This window comes from Prunus dulcis, chromosome 1 (genome assembly GCF_902201215.1).
Source record: "Prunus dulcis chromosome 1, ALMONDv2, whole genome shotgun sequence".
Taxonomy (NCBI): domain Eukaryota; kingdom Viridiplantae; phylum Streptophyta; class Magnoliopsida; order Rosales; family Rosaceae; genus Prunus; species Prunus dulcis.
The window spans coordinates 35380020-35399830 of NC_047650.1; the positions used below are offsets into that span (position 1 = coordinate 35380020).

Genomic DNA, 19811 nt, shown 5'->3' on the forward strand with positions numbered 1-19811 from the left:
GGAACACAACTATCCTTATCTTTTTAATTATGAAATAAATTTTAAAAAAATTTTAAAAGCCTCTCGCAGACGCGTGTGAAGAGGCTAGTATTACATTTATCCAAAAAAAAGAGAGATAATAAGAAGGGAGATTCACTATTATACCCAATATGGGGGCCCAAATTATAAAAATACCATATATAAAATGGACTTTAGAAACACACCCAAAGCCCATTTACAATATAACAAAAAAGCTTTTAACTTCTTATAAATTACAAAACTGCCATCAATTTCTTAAAACAAGCCCAACCCCAAAATCTCATAAAAATACCCAAAGCACTCAATAGGGCATCAAAGTAATTTAATAATCAATATTAAATTCAATAAGGCTAGCTATCATTTTTTGGGTTTTTTTTGGGTTTTTTTTTATAGGAATTCAATTATGTAGGGTTTATTTATAATATTAGTGCTAGAAATGGGTATATCACTAAATATCTCTAATAAGAAGCTGGATTTGGGCCCGACATCTGGGGCTGAACCCGATTTGACCCAAATTACCCTCCGACCCGCCCCTACCTGTGTGCATTCGGGTTCTTCAATCTTCAACAGCACATGAACCATTTGGGTCTTCCAAAAACTCGCGCCGTCCGGGGCTAACCTCGCTCAGGAGAAGACTAATCCGTACAAAAACCAGTCACAAACACTTAGTTACGGAGTCAAGGAAGAAGAAGAAGAAGAAGATAGAAGAAAGGGGCTTCTTCTTCTTTTTCAAAAACTTTCAATTTCTTCACAGAAAGCTCCAATGGCAGTGAGTTCAATCCCATAAATTGTCATTTCACATTTGTTTATATCGTCGATTGTTCATCTGTTTGTTTGTTTGGGTTTTTACAGCTCGTAATCGCATGTGGAGAATCTTCGCCGTCCCACATTACCCTTCTGAGATGTTTGAATCGAACCCTCGACTCTATCAAGCACAACATTGCTCGCATCTTTGCTAACATTTTGTGCTGCCAAGCTAACTCTGATGAAAGCTCCTGGTAAATTTTAATTTTCTAGTCTTACACTTTACTCTTAGTCTGTTGTTTGTTTGCCGAGAAAAACTGCTAGAAAAGATGAAGAAAAGGCCTATACATACTGATGCAGATGATATTATTGCTTGTCATTTTATAGTCTTATTATTAATCTGCTGTTTGTATCAGCGAAAATGAGTAAAAAAATAGGAAAAAGAAAGCTAAAGAATTAATACAGAGGACATTATTTATTGCTAGAAACCTCGTTGTGCTCTCAAATTTCAGCACATTTGCCTTTTTGTAAGGAAAAAAAGAAGAAGAAGAAGAAGAAGAAGCTAATATGCACTATTTGCTTTGTAATATTCATATGCAGGACTTGTCGGGGTAAGGATCTACTTCCATCCACTTTTGAGGATTTCAGGAAAAAATGGGACGAGAATTACCATGTGAGTGCTCAAAATTGGTTTTCAAAGAAGAAGAATTCCCGCGGTAAACAAAATCCACACGCAGTTTGCAATGTGTTGGATGCAATGTTGAGGGATAGTTTGGAACGTCTCAAAACGATGAGGTCAGCTTTCAGTCTATGTACTCTTAGGATCAAACTCAAAATCTTATTTGATGGATAGGGAAAATGCTCAAATACAGATACATATTTCATAGTTCATAACAAGCTTTTGTTAATTATGTGAAAATCTGCAGGGAAGGCATATCTATGGCAAATATAGGCTTTTTGGATTGCACTTTGAAAGCTAATTACACAGATTGCATGGCCATCATAAAGGTTTTATGTATAGATGGTAAGTTGGGAACAGCTTTTTGGCTTCGGAGAAAACTGATAAAGAAAGGCATTGTTCCTGATGTCTTGACACACAATTATCTATTAAATGGACTGTGTAAAACTGGTGACTTGGAGAAGGCAGATTGGCTTATTAGGGAGATGTTAGAAAATGGCCCCTCTCCCAACTGTGCCACATACAACACTTTTATTAAGGGTTATTGCCGCCTTAATGAAGTGGATAAAGCTCTTTATATTTTATCCACGATGGGTAACAGTGGTATTAGGCCTAATAGAATCACTTGCAACATAATTGTACATGCATTGTGCAAGAAAGGCCTTTTGGAGAATGCTAATAAGCTTCTAGAAGACGTATTAGATGATGATAATGACAAGACAACATCAGATCTAGTCATCTCAACTACACTTATGGATGGTTATGTTAAAAATGGAAATATGGTTCAGGCACTTAGTCTTTGGCATGACATGGTCCAAATGAATACCGAAGTAGATGCCGTTTCTTATAATGTTCTCATTCATGGATTTTGTCTGAGTCAACACATGGACCTTGCTTATGGATACCTTTGTGAAATGATCAAAAGAGGAATACTTCCTAGTGTTTTTACTTATAATATAATTTTAAGTGGTCTTTGCAAAGGAGGAAAGTTAGAGGAGGCTTGTTACGTCCATGGACTTATGTCAAGAATGGGAGTTACTCCCAATCAAATTTCATACAAAATACTTGTTCGGGGCCTATGTAGTAAAGGAGATGTTGTCAGAGCCAATGAGTTTCTTCTTCATATGATAGAGAAGTCAGTGGTGCCTGAGAGTCTAATATGGAATACTGTCATTGATTGTCATGGAAGATATGGGGATCTTACTACTGCATTCTCTGTTAAGGATCAGATGCTCGCTTTTGGTGTTAAACCAAATGTGTATACTTACAATGCATTGATCCACGCCCAAGTGAAAGGAGGAAATATTACTCGTGCTCTTTCTCATAAAAAGGAAATGCTTCTGTCTGGTCTTTTTCCTAATGTGGTCACTTATAATTTGTTGATAGGTGCTGCTTGTAACTTAGGCGACATTCTTTTCGCAGTGCAGTTATATCGTGAAATGCTGATAACAGGACTTGATCCAGATATAATTACTTACACTGAACTAATCAGAGGGTACTGCATGATAGGTAACATGAAGAAGGCAGAAGAGCTTTTTGAAAATATACAGGCATCTGGTTTACCTATCGATCATGTTCCATTTAAGGTACTTGTCAAGCAGTACTGCAAAATTAAGGAGCCTGACATGGCATTTGGCATTTACCAGAAGTGGCTGACGAGGGGGAACTGAGTTATCCTCTTCTATAAACTTTGACCATGGATACTGCAACATTGTCATCTTGGCATGCAAGTCAAAATTCTTGGATCTAAATTCAACAGAATCCCTTCTGACAGTGGCCGTTTTCTACTTGTGGCAAATATGAATCTTTCATATGTTTTTCCTGAAGGTATGTGTTTCCACAAATGTTCCATCACACTTTGAGTGATACATTTATTTTTAGGTATTTGTGTTATTAATTTAGACTTTTTGGTGATTCTGGTCATCCATGGAAAGCTGGACAGAGAAGCTTCTTTGTCTACTTCTAAAGTTCTACTAGACTACTAACATACAAAGATGCTCGTCTGGTTTTGTGTTATGTTAAAACTTGATAACTTATATTAGGATGGATAAAAAAAGGTCTTGGTCAAGTCTAATTCGTGTCAGCTTAGGGCGTCAAGTTTTTGCGTTCATATTTTTGTGAGTGATATGGAACACTGACTGTTTTGTGCAAAAATCTTACAGGATCAAGTGGTTGACAGGTGGCTTATAGAATTGACTCTTTTTCTTGATGGTCGTGGTCCTAAAACTGGGACCAAATCTGATAATTCCTTTCACACGGAAACAGGATGCTTTAATATATATTTGTGAAGATCGGATGGGCCCAAACATCCCACAATTTGGACCATCATTATAAGGAAGATGTCCTGATGCTAGGGAGTATATTCAGCAGGACTTTGGTCAGAATGTTTCACCTATAGTTGTTCAGGTTGGTATATAAGGCTGTTTCCTACCAACTTATATATACTTGAAACGTGAGTTTCAGAATTATGATTCATCTTATGAGACCTTGTTTAGGGATGCATGAACTGTTGATGATGAGATTACACAGTTATTGAGCTGTAACTTGTACCTGAATTATTCACTCTATGCAGTCACATTCTAACACATCTTGAGAATTTGTACATTTCTATGAGGTTTCTTTTTGTGTTGAAAATTTATAGATAACATGACGGGACCTGGACGTGTAATGAGAACAAAATCCTTCTTTTGAATGCTTTACTCTCTCGTGTGCAGGTGTTTATACCACATATACAGCAGAGATGGATACAGGATTGTTTGCCTCTGAGGTTTCATGTTCTATTCACCATGTTTTGACACCATATTATTCGCCCAGTTTGGGAGGATACAATAGATTCTAGGTTCTGGTTTACCTTTCAAAGAAGAAATCCGCAGGTTGTGAAATTGACCTGGAAGTATTGGTTTTTTGTTTTGAATTTTTCATTATTTATAGTAAAAATGTTACATATAGATTACAAGGGAAGGGACCATAGAAGCCGAGAATAGCCTTATAAAAACAAACCGAGAATAGCAATGGGTATTGGAATTTTTGTCTCTTGTTTTTGGGTGCATAATTCTGTAATGGCATTATAGAATTTTGTGTAAAACCAAGAGGTGATGTAATAATTGGTGATCAGATTGGTCTCAAATGGAATTCACGAGGTTGCTCCCATGATAGTAAAACTATTATTTATTATAATAAGAGTTGGAGAGTTGAAACTGATTAGGCAAAGCATTATTTTGTTCCTTGGTGAACCATTAACAAAAGAATACAAGGAAATGGGAAAGAGGGAAAGGGAGACGGCAACCCCCTTGTTCTAAGCTTTCAGTCGTCCCAGAATTGAAATGCTTTCTTTTGGGATCGATTTCCTGGCTTCTAAGTTTTAGAGTACGTCTCAAAAGTAAAGATTCTTTCCTTGTCCTTCCTAAATGCGGCACCAAGAAAGGAAAAAGACGAACAACTCCATTCGCTTTAGTAGCATGTTTGTAATAACCAAAATTGCTTCTCAAAGCTTTCGGTAGAAAAACTTCAATGTGCTTTTAGGCCATAAAGCCACTTTTTAGAGAAGCACTTGGTATGTGGATTTTTATGAGATACTTCCATGTACTTTTTCAGAAAAGCATTTAAAATTTTAACACAAATTTTAAATTGCTTACTAACAAAAAGTGAATCATATAGAAGCAGTTTCAAACGAGTAGGTAGGCAGTTAGAAAATGATTTGGATAGAGAAATTAGTTATAACTAAAACATCCAAATGGCCCTAAAACCCAACTGCTTTCTTCATTTCTTACTAAATTAAGTAGAGCCTACAACCCATTTCAATTAAGAAAAGATTGAATTTCATTTGCATCTTCAAAACTTTTTAACAAAAACTGTTCACATTTTAAAAGAAAAAAGTAAAAATGGGTTGAGAAACTGAATTATATATAATGAAGTAATGAAAAAGGTCGTTGAGTGAAAAAAGAGCAATTAGACTTTTTGGCGGGGGGAGTCTAATAGGCCAGCGCGGTTTGGAGAGCTGGCGTTGGGGTCGGTCGTGCGCTCCAAAGAAGAGGGTCCGTGGTCCGGTGTGGGCCCCACTCACCATGTGATCCGGCCCCGCGTTGGAAGCCTTGCGGTGCGTCTAATTGAATATTTGCGTGTAAAAAAAATAAAACCAAAAAAAAAAAAGGGAAGAAAGAAAACGAGAAAAAAAGCAAAGCCCCATTTTTGAAGAGGACGCCCTTTCTCTCCTTCATCCTTTTTCCCTCGGACACTCTCACTCCATCGCCGATACTCTCTCTCTCTCTCTCTCCATCATCGATCAAAGCTCTGCGTTTGCGTTGCCCTCACGGACTTCTCTTCCTTGTCGACTTTCATCATTACTTTCCCTCGCTTTCTCCGCCTCCAAGATCTGAAAAGCCAAGGTTGGTTTCTACTTTCAAGGTTCTCTCTCCCACAATTTTTCGTAATTTTCCAGATCTGATTTTGATTGTTTATTCGTCTCTGCGTATTGCTTTTGCTTATTGATGATTGATTTGCTATTCACTTTCAATTCAAAAGAGCAATTTGAAAGGGAATAATAATGGCGGACGACAAAGGCGTCGTCGGAGAAGCCGACAAGAAAGACGCGGCAACTGTTCCTGAGGTGGTTGCGAAGAAGAAGCGCAAGGGACTTTTCTCCAGAATGTTCAGTGGGATCTTCCGATTACACGGCGATGACTTCGAGAAGCGGCTCAAGTACATTTCCAAAGAAGAAGCCACTGTCCTTGCTAGAATGCAGAGGAGGTCCATAACGTGGAGGCGCATGAGCAGACATCTCATTCTCTTCTCTGTCTTATTTGAGGTATTGTAATGTCATTCATAGGACCCATCAATTAGGACTTTGTTGCAGCAACTGGTTTTTTTTTGGCTAATTAAGAATTCTGAACTTTTATGGCAATACTATCTAGAAATTGCACCGTACTCGTCGTCATATTTATTGGCATATAGAGTTTGAACGAGTTGGGCAAGTGAAATATTAGAAGGGAATGATAAGTGTTTGCGTACTTTTGTCATTTTCAGATTATTGCAATTGCTTATGCTATAATATCAACGAGAGCAACAAATTTAGATTGGAAGATGAGGACATTTCGAATTCTTCCGATGTTTCTTCTGCCTGCTTTATCTTCTCTTGCTTATTCAGCATTTGTGACCTTCACAAGAATGCGTGAGTATCTTAAACTTTGCAACTTCCTTAATTTTTGTTGTTCATGTGACGATTCTAGTTATTTTATTAATATCTGGGACTTATTTTGCAAAAGGTATCTGGTTCCATGGTTGTCATAGTGTCTTGGGTTGGGCTTGTTAGGAAGCATTTTGGCTTATTGGTTCATCATTCCGTGGTTTACTTCTTACTTTGTTTATTGAATTTGTTTGAGCTTCATAGTACATTCTTTGTGCATGGGGTGTGTAGCTTCTCCGCGTATGACATTTGGAGTAAGAAAGGTCCCCTCACACAGGCCCATCACACATTAAATTGTTGGTCATTTGTTAGACAATTTTTGTTGAAAGTCACTGAGGACCTTTCCTTTAGACATCGTTCCTCACAGGGGGACTTTTCGTGCTGACTGGTATTTTAATTGTGTGCCACTTTCCATGCAAGAGGAAGTTCTTTTTAAATTTATTAGTTGTGAGTTTGAACTGTTGGAAAATAAGCGTTATGAAATTTGGGAATTTTCTTGGGAATCGTTTACGAAATTCGCAAATCTTTGAACTGGAATTGGGCACGGTACTGGTGGGTGGCTAGTTCATAAAAGATACCTGATCTACAATGTCTGAAGTTCAATACCGTTTTCAATATGTACACATATGGTACATATCATGCATATTTCTTTGAGCAAAATTCTCTTTCCAGGCTGTACCTATTTTAATTGTCTTGACGTGTTAATGTTTGATTTATGTATGCTTTGAGTTTATGCTTAACAGCTTCCATGCATACCTGTATCTTAGGAAGCACAAACTGAAACATCAGGCATGTTTTTTTAGTTGTCTAACACCATGTCGGTGCTGTAATGGATCATTGGAAGAAAGCTAGAAAAGTAGACCTATGACGTTTCATTAGTTCATTGCTGTTGTCAAAAATGTTTGTTGAATAATTTGGATGATTGGTTGTATGAACCCATTCTTTTTGTATGAATCAAGTTTTCCAATCTAATGCGGCAACTTAGTGACCATTACTTGTATAAAGTTGATGTGTGCATGTATTAGAAATCTGATATCTCAACCTTTCAATGTATTAGGTGATCGCAAGGATGCCAAAAGCCTGGAAAGGCTTCGGGCTGAAAGGCAAGCAAAAATTGATGAACTAAAAGAGAGGACAAATTATTACACTACTCAACAGCTTATTCAGGTAATTATTAGAAGCAAGTTTTGTTGTTATATTGCATTCGTTATCTGTCTTTATGCCTCATTATTGAATTCTCTTTGGTATTCTTTGTTAGCTTGTTGAACTTTTATCAGGTGAATAGGGTAGCTGTTGATGCCTTTTGCCCCTTCATCTCATTTGACTGTGTTAATGGTTGTATAGAGTTTCTTAAATGATATAGACAAACACTGTTTGGAATAATTCCAGGAGGTCATGTAAAGTGGCCTTAAGAAACCATTCATTTAGATTGATTGCAAATTCGCAATAGTCATATGGCATACTTATTTCTATTGTAGTTGGCTGAATCAGTTTTTGCTTCTTTGAGAGAACATCTCTTCAAAAAAAGCACTGTAATGAACAAGACTCCTGTGCCCTTTATGCTGGATTTTATTTTATTTTATTTATTTATGTTTTTAGGGGAACTCTGCAATGGTTTGTGTTTGAGTAATGGTATATGTGAAGATGTACCTTGCTTGTCCCCCTCTGTTTTCTTGGTTTGAACTTAAGTTATATTCTTTCATGCAGAGATATGATCCTGACCCAGCAGCAAAGGCAGCTGCTGCAACTGTCCTAGCATCTAAGTTGGGTACAGATTCAGGTCTGAAATTCTATGTGGGAGATGAATCTGAGATTAATGCCTCAACAGGGAAAAGCAATGATGTTGAACTTGTCCATTCTGGTGAACTTCGAAACCGTAAACCAGTACACACCAGATCTAATAGTACAGGGAGTGTCCCATTGACTATTCCTGAAGAGGAGGCACCTCGTTCTGCAAGGTCTGACGGTCATCAGGTTTCTGAGCATAGTCAACTGATTGTTAGTCATCATAGTCCTCAGGGAGCATCTCCACAGGATGGAGGATGGATTGCTCGGATTGCAGCATTACTTGTGGGTGAGGATCCAACACAGTCTTATGCACTCATATGTGGCAACTGTCATATGCACAATGGTAGGTTATCCGCATCCTGAGTAGGCACTGTTGCTTTTTCATGTTTTCATAGAAGCAAGTGAAGGAAAGGCCTGATTATGGTGCACACTCATGCACTTTCCTCACTACCAGTTGTTTTCTTTCTTTCTTGTGGTTGAAATAATGATCTCATACTTTTTTTGTCTCTATGCAGGGCTTGCTAAGAAGGAGGATTTCCCATATATCACCTATTATTGCCCGCACTGTCACGCCCTAAATCAGCCAAAACATTTGGAAGGGCGTGTTTCTGGTTCTAACACGCCTATCACCCCTAGTTTGAGCTCTTTGAGAGCAGGGGTCAGCAGTGAGGCAACAAAGCACGCTGGTGACTCTTTGGATGACAGTGTACTCACAAGTACCAGCCCTGTTAGAGCTGGTTCAGAGATTGAGGAAGAAACCGAAAAGCCTGCGTCCGGCGATACAGTTAGTTTAGAAAAACATGAGTAGGGTTAAGATGTTCTTTTCCTCAATTAGGCCTTCTTTTCCCTTTGCTTGTAGGTATGGGGTTTATTTTCTGCTGGATGAATTTACAGGTTTGCCTATATGCGTGGTCGTGTACAAGAATATGTTGAGTTTCCTTGCCGATAAACTTTTGGGGCTTTATGTTCATAGAATACATGGATTGATTGTAATCTTGTACATCTTGTGAGTTTTTCTTTTCTGGTTCAATTGTTGCAGCTGGTCCAAATACCTTTCCAGATTTGGAAAGCTGAAACTTTACTGATGTAGTGCAAATGGTCCAAAAGGAGTCTTTGCTGCGGTCATTTTTTATTTTTTCATATTCTGAATTGTAATTTTTATTTTTTTATACAAGTGAGAATCTAAACTATTCTAAATTAAATTGATTTACGTGGAGTTCTCATACTTCTTTGTTCAAAATAATAAAGGCGAGGAGAAAATAAAACATTTTTAGCAAATTTGGTTAGGAACGGAAATGATCGACGGGATATATATAATAAGAGAAACCGTATGAAATTAGATCCTCAATATTTCTTGGACGGGTTATTCTTCTGTCGGGTCTTTAATGGGTTATTTGGGGTGGAATTTTTTTTTAAAATTTTTTATATAAGCAATAATTTAAACTATCGGGAATGTGGAGTTTTTCACACACACAATTAAGATGCCATGAAGGGTCGAACTTGAAATCTTTAATCTGCAAATCAAGACTCTTTTTCACTGTACTAGATCTCTTTGACAAACATCAAAAATAATTGATTCATTTTCTTAGTAAAAAAAAAAGAAAAAAAGAAGAGGTTTTTCCTTTTAACTACGTAGTCTCACCTCATTTTTTACCCCAAAAAAAACTCTCACCTCATTCCACTCATTTGATGACACTTGGACTGAGGTGGATGGTTAATAATAGAGCGGTAATTTCAACTGATGTGAGACTGTAAAAGTCGTCTCAGATTCTGACTGGATCTTGACCAGCCCCCGTGCTCGACTCTCATTCAAAACCCCCAAAAAACAAAACAAAACAAAACAAAACCAAAAAAAAAAAAAAAAAAAACCTTGTGTCCGTCTGTCTGTCTGTCTGTCCGGCTACTCCCTCTCCTTCCCTGCGTGGCTCAACCCTTCCTTTTCCAACCATTTTTATTTTTTTTTATTTTATAAAAATATATTAGGAAAAAAACAAACAAGACCAAGTTTTGTGTTACCAAAATCGAAGCCATTCCTCGCACGCTGACCTAAAAAAAACCCCAAAATCATATATTTTTATTTTTATTCCTCAATTTCACACCAAAAGCTCGTCTCTTTCATCTTCCTCCAAGCTTCAGCTCCAAAGGTCCAGCTTCCTGTTCCTCCTCTGCTCCTCAAACCTCAGAACCAGGTACCTCTTGAGCTATTTCTCTTTTGATTATATGTTTTTGTTTCTCTAATTTTCTTTTGCTTTAACATGCTTGGATACTGTGATTTGATTACTTTTTTTAATGTTGGTTTCGATCAGGTTGTTTTTGTCGTTCTTGTAGTTTCTAGGTTTTTTTTTTTTTTTTTTCTTTCTGTTAATTTCGTTTTGTTTGCTCCTTTTTATTTCTGGAAACTGCTGCTTGAAGATCATTTTATTTTCATTTGCTTATTATGTATTCGTGACTAGCTTTGAGAATGCATGATGGAAGTCTTCGCATCTGAATTTTATCAGAATGCAAGCTTCCGTTGTGTTGTGACAAACAAGGTACAAGGACATGCTTTATCTGAGAGTATCAAAAACTGTATTTCTCCAAAGATTCCGAAAATTATAAAAATAAATAGACATGAAGCCATTAAAACTTAAAAATTAGTTTTCTAATACCTTTAAACCCAATATCCCACAGTAGTGATATGGAACGCATTGGGCTAGTATATAAACTGCTTGTACACTTTGACTACATCCTATTGCAAAAAAGATCATTGTAAAATGATTTTAGAGAGTATAGTTTGTGACTGTAATTCTAGATTATATATATATATATATATATCTCTCTCTCTCTCTCTCTCTCTCTCTCTCTCTCTCTCTGCACATATTCATTGTAAAATTTTGAAGAATTCATGTTTTGCATTCATGTCCATTGCAGGGTTGGTCGGTGGTTAAAATGAGCCGACCAAGTACACGCAGTAAAAATAAAAGAAATAGACAAGGGGATAATGTTGACACCACTTCTGAAATATTGAGGTATAAAGTTTTTTTGGTTTATGTTAAAGAAGTTATTTCTGTTGCTTGATGTGCACCTTTGTTATGTGTTGGCTCACATTATGGTTGGTATTGTGTAGGAAAATACATGCAACAGGTGAAGTAACAAATGAGGATATAAATACGCTATATAAAATTTCGAAGCCAGTTTGTCAAGGTTGCCGTGTGAATACTAAAGATAACCCAAATTGCTTTTGTGGGCTAATTCCACCTCCTAATGGAAGTCGGAAATCTGGCCTATGGCAGAAGACATCAGAGATTATGCAAAATCTTGGCCCAGACCCTTCTCAGGATCTTCGTTCTTCTGCTGATTCTCCTGCAGGCCTCACAAATCTTGGTGCAACATGCTATGCTAACAGCATACTCCAATGTTTGTACATGAATAAATCCTTCCGTGAAGGTATTTTCTTGGTTGAACCTGAGGTTTTGGAACGGCAGCCAGTGTTGAATCAACTTTCTCGGCTTTTTGCACAGTTGCATGCTAGTAAAATGGCTTTCATAGACTCATCTCCATTTGTAAAAACGCTGGAGTTAGATAATGGAGTTCAACAAGACAGTCATGAGTTTCTAACGTTACTTCTTTCTTTACTTGAACGTTGTCTGAGCACCTCTAAAGTTACAAAGGCAAAATCTATTGTTCAAGATCTTTTTCGTGGAAGTGTATCCCACGTTACCAGGTAAAACCAAATCTGATTGGAGTAGAATTATACTTCTTTCAGATAAGGCCTTTCTTTGTGTTATTTTTATGTTCTTTTTGCATTATGGGGATTACCAATTGATGTTTGTCAATTGTTTAAAATGCCACACAAACATTGTGGTGTCTTCTTATTTCGTTTGGATAGGTAGTGACTGAGTACATAGAATGATGTAAATTATCCAACCTGTCTTTAAAAAATTTAATGGGATCAAGATACCAATCAAAGTGATACACAAGGGAGCCAATAACAGTGTAAATGAAAATTGTCAAATGATTATTGACTGATTAGCGGTTGTTTTCTGAATGCGTGCTTGCCATTTTCTTGTTGATGTTAGCCCTTTAAAAAAAAAGTAAATACTTCCCCTCCATTAGAAAACTATTTATTCCTATTTTTTTGGTAAAAGAATTGTGAATCAGATTTGTAATGTTCATATTTTTCTAGATGGACTTATAAAGTTCTTGTTCCTCATAGTGACTGGTGTGGCATTAGATATACTTCTGAAGTTTGTTTAATATTTCCGTTCATTTGTAACTTTTGAAGTTTTTAGCTTTGCTGCTCTCTTTTTTTTCATTTGGGTTATTTGTATCATTATGTTTGTGCCCCAGCAGCAAATGTTTGAGTACATTTGCTTTTTCATATAAAGGTGAGTCTACGGTTATTCCTTCAGCTGATCTCACATGGCTATTATTTTATCCTTGCATGTATGCAGGTGCTCACAATGTGGAAAAGACTCTGAAGCTTCTTCCAACATGGAGGATTTCTATGAGCTGGAGTTGAATGTGAAGGGTTTGAAAAGTTTGGATGAGAGTTTAGATGATTATCTTAGTGTTGAAGAGCTTCATGGAGAGAATCAATATTTTTGTGAGTCGTGTAAAACAAGAGTTGATGCTACCCGAAGCATCAAGTTGCGGACATTGCCTGATGTTCTGAATTTTCAGCTTAAGCGTTGTGTTTTCCTTCCAAAGGTAGTTATGATATTCTTGAGAATGTAGAGTTTCCATTTAACTTGTTGATGAGCACAGAAAAGCCGTCTAAGCTATGTTTTATGTAATACACATGTTTGATATTGATGCAGATTAGAGGTTGTACACTTGTTGGTTATATGGTTAGTTATAGAAGTTGTGGTTAATAGTTATTTTAATATTTTCTTCTCTATTGATTTGTGTCAGTAGACGACAACAAAGAAGAAAATTACTTCTGCATTCGTTTTTCCTGAAGTACTTGATATGAGGCAGAGGCTATTTGAGCCTTCTCAGCTTGAATCAATATATGATTTGTCAGCCGTGCTGATTCACAAGGGGACTGCAGTTAACAGTGGCCACTATGTAGCACATATCAAGGATGAGAAGACAGGACAATGGTGGGAATTTGATGATGAGCATGTTTCAAATTTAGGTCCTCACCCATTTGGAGAAGGCCCTTCAGGTTCCAATACCAAGCCTGTTAATGTTAAACCTGAATCAGTTCATCCATCTCGCACGGGACAAATTAATGCTGTTTCGAATGGTGATAATGTGGATGTCAGTCACCAACAACCTACGGAATCTATTTCTGGTCATGTGGAGACGTTTTCATCTAGTGATGCATATATGCTGATGTATAATCTCAGGCGTTGCCGAAAGGATGATGAGAAAGTGCGTGTAGAGTGTAATGCCATTGATAGGAAGATAGAAGGTGATATTGTTTGTAGTTCTCTTCCATCTCATCTTCGTGAAGAGATTAAAAACTTTAATGCATCATATCTTGATGCTTGCCAAAAATACAAATTTAAAAAAGAAGAAGAGATGAATCATATCACAGAGCGTAGACAGGAAGTGCGTTCAATTTTGTCTGAAGCGCCTGTTCGATCTTTGGAGGAATCCTTTTTCTGGATTTCAACAGACTGGCTCCGTCAGTGGGCTGATAACATGATTTCACCGTAAGGACATTCTTTCTGTCTTTGTTTATATTTCTAGTTCTTAACTTTCTTTCTGCTGGAAATACAGTGTCAGGGTCTCTGTTTTGCATATTTTTGTGGGCTTACACAGTAATCACTTGCAGTGTTCTTGACAACACATCCATCCTATGTTCACATGAAAAAGTTCCAGCGTCAAAGGTTGGCTCCATAAAGCGGTTGTCAGCTAAAGCATGGACCAAGTTGTTCTCTAAGGTATTTGCTTGAGTATTTTGGACTCACCTAATACTGTCTGAACTGTGGTTACATACAGCCGAAAATTGCATCATGATGCTGTATGTGATGAACCTGATGTCTTTTTCTGGTTTCTTATGTGTTGATGCTGTCAAATGTTCTGTTTGCTTGTTTTATCTTTTCTATGTCTGTGTTTTACTTCTGTTGCACTATGTGTTTTACTTCCTTTTTAACCGAATGTTGGTAATTTCAGTATAAAGGGGGCCCAATACTGGCCTCTGATGCCTACTGCATGGTTTGCCTTACTGAGGGGGCTCGAAATGTAGTATGTGCTGACAGCTATAGGGATAGGAGAATACTCATGAAGCAAGTTGCTGAGGATGCACTAGCAGGGAGGTGTTCAGATGGAGAATATTTTGTTTCTAAAGCATGGTATGGCTGCAAACTATTCTGTTGCTTTTTATTCTTCCTTCAGACCTCTTCAATCTTCTGCTGCATCATATTTTCTTTTTCTATAGTAATTCTAGTTAGTTTCTATTTGTAGGTTACAACAGTGGCTTAAAAGAAAAATTCTTGATGCTCCATCAGAAGCTGATGCGGGACCAACAGCTTCAATTAGGTGTCCTCATGGGCAACTTATGCCTGACCAAGCCACTGGTGCTAAGAGATTGCTTGTTCCCGAGAATCTCTGGCTCTTCCTTTATGAAGATGCTTTTGCAGTAAAGCCTGATGATGAGTTGGGTTGTTCAACGTTTCCTTTAGACTCTGCACAGTGTTCCCAATGCAGTGATGAACTATCTGAAGTTGCATGCATGGAGGATTCTTTGAGGTAATTTAAACTTTTACTCCTAGCAGACTGATAAGCATGTGTAATTGCGTTAACCAGTATTTGTGCTGCAGAGTGGTGAGGCTCAAACAGCGCCAGACTCATGAGAAATTACTTACAGGGAAAACTGTGCCACTTTCTCTGGATTGCAAGTATTACTTGATACCCTCTTCTTGGCTTTCGAAGTGGAAAAACTACATTACTGCAAGTGGCAAGAATGTTTCCTCAGTGGAGAAACCTGAAACATTAGAGGGCATCATGGATTTGCTGAAGTGTGAAAAGGTAACTTGCAACTTTTCTGGGCAGTGATTCTGTTGAATATCCAGCACCTCTGGTAGACCATAAATGGCGATATGCATGTTTTTTACTTTAACCATACTCATAAGTCAGACAAACTTACCATTGGTCCCAATTCAACAAGTTGAGGAATCCTGGCATCAAGTTATGGACTGATTATTTGAACTAAAAGTTTTGTTGCGCATTTGAGAACTATTATGGTCCGTGTTCAATCTGCCTTCTTTTTATTCAGTTATTAGTGTTATGAAATTATTTTAACTTTCCTCTTGCTTTCTTTCAGCATTCACGACTTCTAGAAAGGCCTGTTGATCTGGTCTCTAAACGTGGTTTAATTTCCCAGAAGTCTCCCCCTGTAAGTGTGAATAAATGTGTTTGTGAATATGTGTGTGTGTGTTTGAGAGAGAGAGAGAGAGAGAGAGAGAGAGAGAGATGCCAGGCCATCTTGAATGGTAAACTTGCAGCTATTTTTGTTGATTAATCTTGTGTGAATGCTCTAATGTTGGAATTCTTGCTTCTTCTTTTTTCTCTGTGGATTCTAGGTGGATGGGTTAATAATCATTCCTGAGAGTGACTGGAAATCCTTTTGTGAGGAATGGGGTGGTGTACAGGAGAAGGGCATATCTGCTGAAATTGAGTTAAGTAAAACTGAAGGAAATAATTTGGCAGGGTCCTGCGAAGAGATGCCAATGTGTGAGGAGGATCTAAGTACCCCAAATCCAGTAAATGGTGAAGTTGAGTCTAGACAACTCGTGATTAGGACTTGTCCTGAGGTAAAGGCTTACCTTTTTTTTTTCCTTTTTTTTTTCCTTCTCTTTTCTTGTCATGCATAGCGGAGGAAACTTGTTTTAAAGTAGAATTTGTCTACATTAGGAGCTCCAATCTCTGGAATCTTCGGATCTGTTGTCTTCTGGTAGGATAATTGGTTACTCGAGTTAACTTATGGAAAGTAGTAGCTTAAGTTGCCTTGTGGAATTAGTTCTCTCTGTCTCTCCCCATCTCTCTTTTAGGAATCAATTTTGGTATTATGCAGAATTTAAGTGCCAGCAACATTTGCTAACGAAAAAAATCTACAAATTTTACAAATTTCGAGTGTGGGTTACATCAAAATTTGCAAGTTACAAGGAGCATTTTTGAAGTTGTTCTTCTGATTAGGTGTCTCAATTTTCCTAGATATGTGAGGATTGCATTGGAGAAAGAGAAAGCAGGGAACTAATGCGGAAGCTTGACTATTGCAATGAGGACATATATGTGTACTTTATACATGGCAAGGAAGCTCCAAAATCCATTCTAAAACCTTCTGAAACAAATTTTGATCCAGATCGCCGAGTTTCCAAGCGCTCTCGGAAGACAAAGACTGGGGATCAGATAAGCTTGAAAGTCTCTGGTTCCACAACCGTATACCAGTTAAAAATGATGATATGGGAATCTTTTGGGGTATGCTACTTGAAGCTAACATATACAAGCGAACATACACACTAATGCACACATGCACAAACACAAGTGCTATGTGCACTTTCTGTTTGTTTACACATCCATCTTTCCAAGATTGAAAGTATTCTGGTTTCATTTCACAACTTGTCCTTTTAAGGTGGCACTCTCGTGTTGTGCCCCTGGTGTTTTCAATATATAAATTAACTATGAGTTAAAATTGTTTTGTTCCTGTTGGCATCTGATTACTGTTTTACATTATGCAGGTTGTTAAGGAAAACCAGGTACTTCACAAAGGTACTCGGATAATTGATGATGAAGTTGCTACGCTTGCGGACGTGAATATATTCCCTGGGGATAAGCTTTGGGTGAACGATTCAGAAATCCATGAGAACCGAGATATTGCTGGTAATTTCATGTTGTTAGTTATTTGGACATTTTTTAAAATATGGTGCTTAGGAAATGTTTGTAGTTGGTCTGATTGTAATGCATTGGCCAATTTCAATAACCATAACATGCATTTTAATTTTTTTTATACAGATGAGCTATCTGACCAGAAAATGGATGTGCAACACACTGAAGAGGGGTTTCGTGGGACGCTTTTGACAGCAAATGTTTCATCGCAAGTTGTATAAGATGCTTGCTTTTGCTATTTAATATTTGAATGTAATATGCATGTTTTTGTAGATATTGATAGAGGGGAGGTGACTTGAATATTTTTAAACTTCAACCTGCATTCTGAAGACCTGCATTTTTGAGGTTAGTTGCAATTGTACTATCCAACTACTTCCTTTTTGTTCCATAAACTGGCTTGCTGAATCTTCTGTGTTACCTTTTCCTTTTCTTTTCTTTTTTCTTCTCCTCTTCTTAACCTTATCTTGTACATTCTTTCTCCTCTGATTCCTTTTCCCCTATTTAGGTAAATTATGTTTTATGAGTTTTTTTTTCCATTTTAATTTTACTTCAATTAAAAATGGATAAATGCTGCCGCTGATTTTCAGGATTTGTTTGGGAAATCATTTTCTATTTTGACCCTTCTCACTCTTCTTTTTGTTCCAGAAGCAGTTGAACCTAGTAACTGTGGGCTTCCTGAAGGCTGGTCCCGTGTGTAATGTAGGTTACCCTGTCCCTTGCCTTTGAAGACATTTTGCCATATGCTGCCATGCTCGCTGGCACATCGGAAAAGGAAATGTGATGTGTGCCGTGTCCTGGTCGAATGTTTTGGTTCTAACCAGGTGGTCATTTTTCTGTTCGTAAGGATGTTACCGTGCCTGTTATATATGCCGAACAATGTTTAGTTATCATGGCATGTGTTGTCTTGAATGTAGATTTGTCAAAATTGATGGGGTGTGATGTTTTCTCTCATAGCTAATAGCTTCTGCGGCTAGTCATTGTACAAGTAAGTTTTATAAAGTGTTAATAAAGCGAGTTTCATGTGTTATTTCCTCTGCCTCAAATGTTACTTCCTCGCGGGAAAGTAGATGAAATCAATCTTGTATATTGATGCACTCGTTCTTAATCTTCGATTGCGGCAATAATAAAAATAATTGGAATAAAATTTCTAATTACTAAGGCCTCTTTAGCAAGCAAAGACAATGTTGAGACCAAAAATAAAAATAAAAATAAAAAACCAAATCGAAAAAGAGAGTATGATAATATAACAGATGCTCAAAGGGGTATATCCCAAATGAATTTTCTTTCGTGTAATTTTTTATGTTTGCTTGTCTGTATGCCAATCATGTTCTTCCCAATAAGTTATTCAAATCATGGTCAAAGAAAGTGCACCAAAAACAGAACCTCCTATTTTCCCCTGCCTGAAGATAATGCATAAAAGAAAGAAAACACTGATTTTGAAGAAAGTGAACAAGTTTTTAGATCCAGCGATTGTGACTTCTTGAGTTGTGGGCTCCTCTGAACCACCTATCCCACCCTACATCAGCTGGACCTTTAGTCCTGTGTGTACACAAATATCCCATCCCAGTCAAGATTAAGATAGAAAAGAAAAGTCCTCTTAAACAACAACAAAGAAAGAAGGGACATGGTTGGTGGGAATTATAATTATCTCTTACGATGGAAGCAGGGGATCAGAACTGGATTCAACGCTGGCAATGAGCCTGTATGAGATTCACCATAAACATTTATAAAATTAAAAATTAAAAGAAAAAAAAGAAAAAAAGTGATGTTGGGTTGGATTGAAGTTTGATAAAACAGATTAACATTGGATTTTGCTTACTCTTTGCAGACAATGGAGGATTCACCTACTGTCTCTAGTTGGGTCAGCTCTTTCTGCATCACAAGTCATAACTTTTGTTTTTAATGATAAATTATTGGTTTTTCTAACAATTACAGAATACACAAGAAGAATGAAATGAAAGACCGACCTGGATGATGTCGATTTGGTTATGGAGATGGGATATAGAAGCTGCCAGTTTATGCTTCCCTATGAAAGTGGGATATTGGGCTGCTCTTGCTCTATCCTCAAAATGAAGAGCCGCTCCTCCTCCTCCTTCACCTTCATGATCTTCTTCTTCTCTCTTTAGTCCTTCTTCTCTTCCTCTTCCTGGAGATGATGATGGTGATGGTGATGGTGATGATGATGATGATGATGATGGGTTTGCTTCTACTTGCTTATCCATTGTTGTCGACATCACCACTTACTTGCACCAATACCAACTACAACCAAGCCTGTTTTTTAGACCTAAATGATCAACTTTAAAAAGGAAGGAGAGAGAGAGAGAGAGAGAGAGAGAGAGAGAGAATGTGGACCTAGTTTGTTTTCATGATTAAAGCAACAAGCAGTAGACATAGAATAAAAAAGGTGAAATAAATAAAGAAAGCAATGGGATTATAAAGAGTGATGAATTTAAAACTAAAGCAGTCGGTCAAAAAGAAGAAAATGGTTTACGAGCGGCAGAGACAGGCAACACGCTAACAGCTCAGGCAGACCATATATTTCCATCATCCTCATATAATTTATTTAATAATGTTAATAATAAT

At 37.4% G+C, this 19811-nt stretch overlaps 4 protein-coding genes across 6 annotated transcripts; 3 read left to right on the top strand and 1 right to left on the bottom strand.

Annotated features, from left to right (window-relative positions):
- The first annotated feature begins 585 nt into the window (after positions 1-585).
- Positions 586-4645, top strand: LOC117621145 (pentatricopeptide repeat-containing protein At5g24830). Its single transcript, XM_034351471.1, has 6 exons — positions 586-787; positions 871-1016; positions 1363-1557; positions 1689-3268; positions 3604-3847; positions 4156-4645. The coding sequence occupies exons 1-4, from the start codon at positions 782-784 to the stop codon at positions 3109-3111; spliced, it is 1770 nt and encodes a 589-aa protein (XP_034207362.1). The 5' UTR covers positions 586-781; the 3' UTR covers positions 3112-3268; positions 3604-3847; positions 4156-4645.
- A 932-nt stretch (positions 4646-5577) lies between these two features.
- On the top strand, positions 5578-9551 carry LOC117615621 (uncharacterized protein At2g24330). Its single transcript, XM_034344732.1, has 6 exons — positions 5578-5826; positions 5963-6245; positions 6464-6608; positions 7681-7790; positions 8331-8754; positions 8927-9551. The coding sequence occupies exons 2-6, from the start codon at positions 5985-5987 to the stop codon at positions 9217-9219; spliced, it is 1233 nt and encodes a 410-aa protein (XP_034200623.1). The 5' UTR covers positions 5578-5826; positions 5963-5984; the 3' UTR covers positions 9220-9551.
- Positions 9552-10268: 717 nt separating this feature from the next.
- Positions 10269-18255, top strand: LOC117624425 (ubiquitin carboxyl-terminal hydrolase 26). Of its 3 annotated transcripts, none has more exons than XM_034355663.1 (15): positions 10269-10600; positions 11322-11419; positions 11518-12114; positions 12845-13100; positions 13308-14053; positions 14176-14284; positions 14517-14695; positions 14808-15092; positions 15164-15371; positions 15667-15738; positions 15926-16156; positions 16557-16820; positions 17081-17222; positions 17355-17573; positions 17874-18255. In XM_034355663.1, the coding sequence occupies exons 2-14, from the start codon at positions 11340-11342 to the stop codon at positions 17447-17449; spliced, it is 3264 nt and encodes a 1087-aa protein (XP_034211554.1). In that variant the 5' UTR covers positions 10269-10600; positions 11322-11339; the 3' UTR covers positions 17450-17573; positions 17874-18255. The 3 variants fall into 3 exon arrangements, with proteins under 3 accessions (XP_034211554.1, XP_034211563.1, XP_034211567.1); XM_034355672.1 differs by having other exon boundaries at positions 17877-18255; XM_034355676.1 differs by lacking the exons at positions 17081-17222; positions 17355-17573; positions 17874-18255 and having other exon boundaries at positions 16539-16652.
- Positions 18256-18449: 194 nt separating this feature from the next.
- LOC117624443 (guanine nucleotide-binding protein subunit gamma 1-like) lies at positions 18450-19727 on the bottom strand. The gene is made up of 5 exons (XM_034355688.1): positions 19581-19727; positions 19196-19487; positions 19048-19100; positions 18884-18928; positions 18450-18767 (listed from the first exon to the last, which is right to left on the bottom strand). The coding sequence occupies exons 2-5, from the start codon at positions 19460-19462 to the stop codon at positions 18686-18688; spliced, it is 447 nt and encodes a 148-aa protein (XP_034211579.1). The 5' UTR covers positions 19463-19487; positions 19581-19727; the 3' UTR covers positions 18450-18685.
- Positions 19728-19811: the final 84 nt, after the last annotated feature.